The sequence below is a fragment of the Panicum virgatum genome, chromosome 5K (genome assembly GCF_016808335.1).
Source record: "Panicum virgatum strain AP13 chromosome 5K, P.virgatum_v5, whole genome shotgun sequence".
Taxonomy (NCBI): domain Eukaryota; kingdom Viridiplantae; phylum Streptophyta; class Magnoliopsida; order Poales; family Poaceae; genus Panicum; species Panicum virgatum.
This window is the reverse complement of record NC_053140.1, coordinates 13,969,286-13,978,733: the sequence shown is the minus strand read 5'-3', so window position 1 is coordinate 13,978,733 and position 9,448 is coordinate 13,969,286. Positions and strand designations below refer to the sequence as shown.

At 44.7% G+C, this 9,448-nt stretch overlaps 1 protein-coding gene across 1 annotated transcript; it reads right to left on the bottom strand.

Annotated features, from left to right (window-relative positions):
* Nucleotides 1-2,920: 2,920 nt before the first annotated feature.
* Nucleotides 2,921-4,991, bottom strand: LOC120706513. Its single transcript, XM_039991188.1, has 2 exons — nt 3,620-4,991; nt 2,921-3,149 (listed from the first exon to the last, which is right to left on the bottom strand). Exons 1-2 carry the CDS (start codon nt 4,045-4,047, stop codon nt 3,047-3,049), a joined length of 531 nt encoding a protein of 176 aa, XP_039847122.1. The 5' UTR covers nt 4,048-4,991; the 3' UTR covers nt 2,921-3,046.
* Nucleotides 4,992-9,448: the final 4,457 nt, after the last annotated feature.

Sequence of the window (9,448 nt, the reverse complement as noted above, 5' to 3'; positions counted from 1 at the left end):
ACCTGCATTCCATGACTTTTACTTGGTCATACTTTTTTAAGAACTTGTGAGCCTCATCAAGCTTTCCAAGGAAGAAATATGACTTAGCAATAAGATATTGACGCCACAACTTCACAGAGCAAGTATTATTGTCCAAGTTACTGCTTTCCGTATTCTCGTCAAGACACAAACATACACTATTCCTTTCTGCAAGATAAAGAGTTTCTTCGCAAAACTGAATTACCTCATCCTGCAACTGTTAAGTCCAACCAAACTAACAGTTAGGACAAAAAAAAATTACTAGCGGAAAGAGGAAAAATAGTAATGATGTGCAGAAGGCAAAATAAGAATAGTGTAAATACAGACCAGTAACAGTGCTTCTGCTTTCATCGCCATCAAGTTATCTGAATAAATACTTATGGACAAAGCATCAGAGATCACTTCTAACTCACTGGGTATCTTGTCAAATGCCTTCTTTATAAGATACTCCTTGGATTGAAGAATAAAACCAGATATTTTCTGCCAAAGAAAACACAGGAACATAATGATTGGGTTATCAATTTCCAATATATAACACCTTATTTTGATACCATGTTTTCTAAGAGATTAAAATGGTTAAGCAGGATGCACAATCAGACAAGCAATATCCAATTAATAAGACATTCAGTAAGAAATAGATTCATTCCAGAGTTGTGGATATCTACATCAACCTGGTACATTGCTCATAAGTAGGTTTTCTTTCATACTTCTGCGAAGTCACAGTTTTCCAACTATAGCACTGAGTGTGACAATGAAAAGTGGGATCAAGCCCCACTTATCATTATCACAGCCAATGGTATGTAGACAAAATTCTTCCAGTCGTTTGCTGACAATCTTCCTGGGTACAGTACTTATGTAGACAATGGAAATAACTGATCAAAGAGTATTTAGTTGAGAACATTTAACCTAGTACATTTGGTACTTAATCTGGCATGATACCGGAAACTTAGTCTGGACGCTACCTGAGTTTTTTGTAAACCATCAGAAGCCTCTTTTACAATTTTACAGTCCAAGCTTGACAGATGGTTAGACTTCAGACACATCTCAAAAGCCTTTTGTGCTTCTTCAACATCCCCCAGGGCAAGTAGGCATCTAGACCCATTAGATAAGCCATAAGCATACAATAAGTTGAAATAATAATATTGTTGAATGTAATGTATAGTAAGGGTGCTCCACATTTACGACAAACTAAATGAATCATTAGTATTAATTATCAAGTGGATCTTATCATAAGATAAAGTTTATGAATTACTTCTGCCATAAAGAGTTTGCAGTAATAGCTCTCTAGATTATGCATAGTTATTGGGACTGGACCAGACATTGAACCGATGAGGCTGTCGGTTCACGGTTTGATTGGTCAGATCGGTTAGACCGCGGGCTCAAAGCGGTCTAATATAATATATATTTCAACTAAAACACAAGCCAACTTGTGGTCTGGTGGTGGGCTAGCAGCTTGCGAAGCCCCAGGGCTGGGGTTCGAATCCCACAGGACAGCCTTTTTGCTTGAATATAAGCAGCGCCAGCTCTTTCCACACGTCATTTGTGTGCGCTACCAGCTCGGGTTCCGGTCTGCGGTGGTTTTTCACCGGTTCCTCTTCCAGTTTTCTTCCGGTTCACGATAAAAACTGCCGGTTCAATCGGTTTTCTCCGGTCTGCTTGCACATCCGATCTTTTAACCTGACCAGACCGGCGCAGGTTCTGGTTTAACCAGTCGGATCTGCCGGTCGGGTGCGGTCCTAATAACTGGGAGATTATGGGCATAAAAGTAGAAAGGGCAGCAACACCTTTCCCAAAGTCAACGGCATGCAGTCATTCATCATGAGCAGGAGTTGGACATGATCGGGCATCATCTGATCTTAAACTCAGTTATAGACTAACAGTTGCATGAAATATTTATTTTCTTTGAGACCTGGATGTTTAGAGCTGTGGAGACGCACATTAGAGTCGAAAGGGTTCAGACTTAGTAGGACCAAGACCGAGTACATGATGTGCGATTTCAGCGTGACTAGGCATGAGGGGGGAGACGTTAGTCTAGATGGGTAAGTGGTGGCCCAGAAGGATACTTTTCGGTATTTAGGATCGGTGCTACAAAAGGATGGCGACATTGATGAAGATGTTAGGCATAGAATTTCAGCTGGCTGTTTGAAATGGCGTCAAGCTTCTGGCATCCTTTGTGACAAGAGGATGCCACAAAAGCTAAATGACAAGTTCTATAGGACATCGATTCGCCCGGCAATGTTATACGGTGCTAAATGTTGGCCTGCAAAAAGGCGACATGTCCAACAACTGAGTGTAGCAGAGATGCGGATGTTGCGGTGGTTTTGCGGGCACACAAGGAGGGATAGAATCCAGAACGAAACTATTCAGGATAGGGTCGGGGTGGCACCAATTGAGGAGAAACTTACCTAACATCGGCTGAGATGGTTTGGACATATCCAACGGAGGCCTCCTGAGGCGCCAGTGCATAGTGGGGTTCTTGAGCGGGTCGATAATGTAAAGAGGGGTAGAGGTAGACCTAAACTGACTTGGAATGAGTCGGTTAAGAGAGACCTTAAGGATTGGAATATTTTTAAAGAGATAGCTTTGGATAGGAGCGCTTGGAGGCTAGCTATCAATATGCCTGAATCATGATCTTTTTTTTTTCTTTTCTTTTGGGTTTCATCTCTAGCCTACCCCAACTTGCTTGGGAAAAAAGGCTATGTTGTTGTTGTTGTCGTCGTCGTCTTTGAGACCTGGATGCGATACTCCTAGTAAACTTGTCAAGAAAGTAGGATGTTTCCCTGATCTTCCAACAAGACAAAAGCATAGTTACATTTAATTTGTTCCACTTGATAGTTATAACATTAATTATGATAAAATTCCAATCTTTTTCCTATTAGTGTGATAGTCCATTGGACTTACTTGGCAGCTCTGACTTGTGCCTTGAGAAAGCTGGAATCAATATCAGTAGCCTTTCGACAATCAGATAGGGCCTCTCTCATCTTACCCAGAGACATCCGAGTAGCTGCACGATTTCTGTAGCACAGCATTAGTGCTTTCTAGAATCTTCATTTGGAGAAAAAGAATCAATCCCATGGGTATAGCATTCCTCAGCCTCAGTTAACCTTCCTTTTGTGTATGCTTGGTTTCCCCTAGAACAAATTAAGCAGCTCAGCTTAAAACATCGAGTATCACAAAGAACATACAGCTCGACCCCAAACAGACAGTAAAATAGTGTGTCTGAATGAACAGAGCGGCTACAGAGCCTTTGCTAGTGTAATGCAAACAGTAAGCCATTCAATCTTCCTCAAACTATGTTTCTCTTTGTATTATTTAATGTTTATTTATAAATACTACTAATGCAATACAACTCATAGAAATCTACATTTTTACCAGCAATCCAGTGAAAGGTTGTGTGATCTATATCCTTGAATTAAACATAAAAAGATATAACTGCTGATAACCAATGTCTAAACTGTAAAACGGTACATATAACATAAACATCCAAATGGCTTTTTAGGGTGTTCTGCCTCTACTTGCATGGTTTGAGTGGTTTCACCCTTTTGGAAATGCATGCTAGCTACATAAGCAGAAGGATGGAACGAGTAGATCATGCAAGTACCTTAAACGCCATGTTTCACAATTGTCCTTCTTAGAAGCTCCCACAGGAGGGACAGGTTGTTGAGGAGGTGCAACCATCTCTCTCTCAAAGAAGAAATCATAGATAAACAAGCCCAGTGAACTTTCAGCCACTGCTGGAACCTGAGTCACATCCCTACAGGCAATTCTCATCCTCACATAATCATTCCTATACCTTGTCTTCTCATCAATTTCCAGAGTTTTTCCCACTAATCCTCCAACTTTGGCAATTGTCCTCAAAGATCTTTGATCTGGTGGGATGCCTGAAACTTTAAACCAAGCATGCTGCAGCTCCCCTTTTGCCCCAATAGGAGACCAAGGACTAATCGTAATCTCAGCTTCAATTGTCTTCATGCTCAGGGCTCTAAAGTGTCCCCAATCTTGCACCATTTTGGCATTGGGAAACCTCATGGAAAACTTGTTTTCAGAGATTTTGGTTAGCCTTCCATATCCATCCCTTATTACTAATCACATTTCTAAACTCATTCTCAATTTGTTTGGCTGTAACAGACCCGCTTACAACAGAGATAATAGCGGTACTGGCTTTTTCCTTAGCAGCTCTACTGTCAACATTCTCTTCAATGTAGAAGAAGCTTTGGTTTTCGACTTGTGCAGCACACAGTTCAGGGGCACAGTTCCACAGAGGCTCTCTTTTACATTGAAACGATATATGGTTGTTCAAACCACACAGCTCACAGTGCATCATTCTACGATTGCAATTCTCAAATGTATGGTTCTTCAGGCCACAGTGCTTGCATCCGCAGCCGGAAGTAGGGTTTTGCTTGCCTGTCAAGTCTACTTGATCAGCTGGCTGGCGAGGTTGCTTCTCTTCTCCCTTGGGGATCTGATCTTGCTGCTGCGGATTCTGCGGGAGCGGGACATCTGGTTCCTCTTCTTTACCATGCTTCCAGTCTGGGCTCATCCCTTCCCGATGCCCCCGAGGAGACCTCTCCGCCGTGGGCTCAAGCTCGTCCCCGCCATTGTCTGCAGCTCGATCCCAACTCGATGAAGAACCCTCACCACCCTCCCCAGTTCCCCTGCCCCTGCCTGCCCCTGCCTCTCCCACCAGGCGCCGCAGCTTCCGATTCACCACCCCTCCCACCAAGGGAGTCACCCTCCCCGCCGCCGCGTCAGCCACCAGCACCCCGATGCCCCACTGGTTGCCAGACGGGTTCCGGCCACCGGGGCCATACCTACCGCCTCCAACCCCACCTCACCTTCCGCCACCACGATCCGGTGCGCCAGGGACCATCCGCACCGGTGCTGGAACGAGAACCGCTTGGAGTAGGATTTCTCCGGGGAACCTTCGCTTCTCTCTCTTGCTTTTTGTAAGACCTCCGACGATTCTTCTTCTCTTTTTCTTCCGCTTCTCTTTTTTTATTGGATCTATACCATTATAATTTTACAACTTCTAAATTATACCACTACAATTCACCTATTCCGAACGATGCCATTACAATTCGTTTGAACCCTCAAACATGCTATTTTATACGTATTTGATTCTCCTGGACCCACGTGCAAGCTCTGGTATTTTCGTATGGACTAAAATGCCCCTGCTGCCTCTCCACCTCCACTCACTTACTTATGGGCCCCACATGTCAGCTTCTTCTTCTTTCCTTTCTTCCCCAGCCGCTGTCGCCGCCCTCCACCCCTAGCGCGCAGCCCCCGGCCCTATGCGCGCGACCCGGCCGCGTCGTCAGAGGTGGAGAAGACGGTGGTGGTGGGGGAGGCGAGGCGCCAACAGGTTGGGTATCGGCGGCCGCGAGATCTGGGGCGGGTCCAATGCCGGCGAGCCCCCGGGGCCGCGCCGTTCGGGGTCCACACCCACGCTCTGCCGCGCCGTTCGGGGTCCATGCCCGAGCTCGGCGTCCTCCATCGTCGGCGCCCCTCCGCCCCGCCGCGCAGAGCTCGCCCATGCGGAGCCCTCCTCCCAGATCCGCCCGCGCTCGCCGGCGCCGCGCCCGCCGCGAGCAGAGGAGGGCGAGTCCGGTGGGCGAGCAGAGGAGGGCGGCGCCGGCGGAGGCGCTCGTGGAGGAGGGAGCAGGCACGCGGAGGGAGGACTCACTGGCGTCGGGGAGGTTGAGGGCACGGACTCGCCGCCCCAGTAGGCAGGTGCAGGCACCGGCGTGGGGATGAAGAAGAGCAGAGAAAGGAGAAGAATGGATGGGGAAGGGGATGACATGTGGGGTCCCGATGTCAGTGAGTGGAGAGAGAGGATTACAACAAGGGCGTTTTGGTCTATACGATAATACGGACGTCTACTTGTGGGCCCAAGGTCGTCGAAGACGTAGAAAATGGCATGTTTGAGGGTTCAAACGAATTGTAATGGCATCATTCGGAATAGGTGAATTATAGTGGTATAACTCAGAAGTTGCATAATTGTAATAGTATGGATCTAATTAACCCTTTTTTGTAAACCCTGCTTCTCCCTCGATACAAGAGGCGAGTCCGCGAGTCAGTCGCCGGGTGGTTTTTAGGCTGTCCGCAGCATAGTTATTCCCCTGCCCCTTCTCGGAGGCCGTCGAGCTCGCCCGCCCGTGGTGGCGTGGAGCTCCCCGCGCCGGGGAGGGCCGAGCAGGAGCGAGGAGGGCGCGCCGCCGGCAGGGGGTCCGTCCCGCCGGCGCCGGCCGAGCTCGGCGAGGGAAGGGGAGGGAGGGAGGTGCCGCCGGGGAGCGCCGCCGGGGAAGGGGGACGCGGGCATGGGAGGGAGTGGCGTCGAGGGGCGGATCTAGCCGCGGCCGTCGGAGCTCGTGCCTCCGCCGCGCCCCGCCATGGCTCGGCCGCCGCTTCGCCTCCGAGAGAGAAGGGAGGAGAGAGACAGAAGGGGTCATAGGTGAGTGGGGTGGGATAAAAAAATAGTGTATGACATGTGAACTCCGTTCGGCTGGTTTGGCTGCGGCTGCTTTTGACTGGTTAAATAGTATTACGTGAGAGGAAAAGAAGCTGAATAAAACCGAAAGAAGCCGAAAGAAGAGAAGCGAACAGAGTATGGATGAGATAGAGTATGAATTGGTACAAAGAAACTGAATATGGAGGAGAAAATTTCACTGACCAGAACGAAATATTTCTTTTAAATAATAAATTTAGAGTATAACAAGTGCGGACGGCCTTACGCCAGGCGACCAGGCGGGCGGGGTGAGCAGCTGAACGCCAGCGTGGCAGTGTCAATCTTGTTGTTTGTTGGTCTGACGACAAACACCGTGTTCGGCTCCAGCCTCCAGCTCCAGCCCTATAGTATTTCTCTCTCATATCGCTCCAGCACTATTCTCCAGTCACCAGCCAGGTAACAGTATTTTTCTCTCGCACTATTCCAGCTCCAGCGTGCCGAACACAGTGAAACATCCTTCGTGCCTCGCCCTCGCAGCAGGTATCTGATAATGGGGAAACTGCCAATTACCGCTACTGAATTCCTCGTTAAGGCCGATCAAAAAATAAAAAAGAATTCCTCGTTCAAGGATTTGCACAATAAACCAAGAATGGAGAATCGACCTTGAAGTTGTTGATGTTATTCTCAAGATCTGAGAACCTTAACCACTCAAGTTCTTTGGAGCAAAAAGTGTGCAACCCAATCGACAGACATGCACAGAAGGCCAGTCGCAATCTTCATTCAAACTGTATAATTTAATTTGTTACTTCCTAATAGTAGGGTGCACGTATGGCATCGCACGTGTCTGAAGAACAATGTTGAAAAAAAAATAAACACATTAAAATTTAGCTGCAAGAAGTATTTTTGAGAAACTATATATGATGAAAACAAACATCGAGATCTCAATTGTGATAAAAATACACAAAATATTGGTAACATGAAAAAAGTATATAATTATAAAAATAGCTAAATGGTATCTATAAGATGGTGTATAATGGTATGTACGAGTATATAATTATAAAAATATATTCGAAATATGATACAGTTACGAAAACGGCTGCTTTTTCAATAATGCATTGCATTCTATTCGCTGCAAACAAATTGAATATAGCTCCAATTAGCTTTAGCCAAGTAGGAAACGAAGTCGTGTTATTCCCTGGGTCCTCGACGCGACGTTTGGTTTGCCGCATGCTTTCCCACCGTCGCTGGCCATGCCTCCCCCATCCGCACCGCTGCTCGCCTCGTATACGCGTCACTGCATGCCTCCTGCATTGTCGAACGTTGTCACCGTCCATGCATGCTGCTCAGTTGCCGTCGTCAATAGTCATAAGCCACCAGCACCGGGCGATCATGTGCAACGATGCAAGTGTAATCAACCATAGCCATGTGCATGTTTATATGCACATGACCAAACAAGACCATCGTCATTTCTTCTGCAAATCTGCCATGCACAATGCCTCTAAGCTCAATACAAGTTGATGTCATGTCTATGCAGTAAACATAACTTTTTCTTTTAGCAAAATAATTATGATGTTCGGTGCATTTCATTATATTCAAATTTTAGAAATCTTGTGATCTTCACTATCTTTGATCCGTAAAATCTTTCTTCTTTTATTTTAACTACAAAATATAATCCTTGCTTTATTTATTTGATTGTTTCTCAATTATATTAACCATGCCTGTGTGCTATATATTGATACGATAATAACTAAAATTTTAATATAATAGAACACTCTTTATTTATATACTCAAACAAATGTATACAAAAATTCAATGCAAAAAATATCCCGCCACTGTGGCTAGATGTCGCATCAGGCATGCCACCCCGGGTAATTTCAATATTCCAGACATGTGTTTCAATAATCTCGGTAAACCAGATTTTATATTTATCTATGTACTCTATGACGCTGCCATTCCTAATCGGGTACTTTGCAAATCATATGTTGGACTAAGCTTGCATGTTCTGGGTCAGATAGATCCATTGTACACATCCCTATATTTAGGGTGATAAGATCTATGAACGCAGCTTAGCAATCAATGCTTTATATAGATGTCTTAAAGGTGCCTCCGATCCATCAACCAAGAATACATGTCCTTTGTTCTTCATGGCATGATAAATATTTCCGCAAAATCTGCCCTTTGCTTCGCTAAGTATGTCTATAATTTTCAAATGCTCTTCATCAAATTCAATATTTTGTTCCCTGTTAAGCTCTCTATAATGGTCTCTTGAGCGTTCATCTATTAATCTATTAGAAAATAAAATAAAGCATATACAATGTCAGCTTGACATGGGTACACAACAAAGGAGAATTGAGACTTTGGAAGGTATATTTGTTTAACATAGTTGAAAATACAATGCCCATACACACCAGCTTCCCATCTGAGTAGGATGTTCTCTAGGCTTCCATAACACTTTAGCCTTGTCCCAAGTGAAGTACTACCACCGTTCTATATTGTAGTTCGTTTGACTTTTATTACCCTAAATTTGACCACTTGTCTTATTCAAAAAAAATTGTACAAAAAATGCCAAATTTAAGTCATTTTTGAAGATCTTGTATTGATAAAGCAACCCACAATACAAGAAGTGATATTTTGCATAAATTTTTTAATAAGACAAGTGGTCAAATTTAGGTCAAAAAAATCAAACGAACTACATTTTGAAATGGAGAGTATTACAGAAACTCTTGTACAAGTATCTGCACAAAGCAAGAAGCCATTCCATTCAGATAGAGAAAGCTCTACCCACATTTACTTTAAAGTTATATTATGTTATCCGAAAAAAAGTTATATTCATACATGCCACGAATAGAAGCACAATAATTTAATAGCCCATCACACATCACTTAGATGGCACATAATATGCAAAACTCACATGAACAAGATCATGAACATCATCATAGATCCACATAGAGCACATGAGTTTATTCACGTGCAATGATTTTTTCA

Excerpts from the sequence above, each read along its gene's own strand:
- LOC120706513 (XM_039991188.1), bottom strand. The coding sequence starts at position 4,047 with ATGAGGTTTCCCAATGCCAAAATGGTGCAAGATTGGGGACACTTTAGA. Across the intron at positions 3,150-3,619 it reads TGTGAAACATGGCGTTTAAG|GGGAAACCAAGCATACACAA; the intron begins GTACTTGCATGA and ends AATTTGTTCTAG.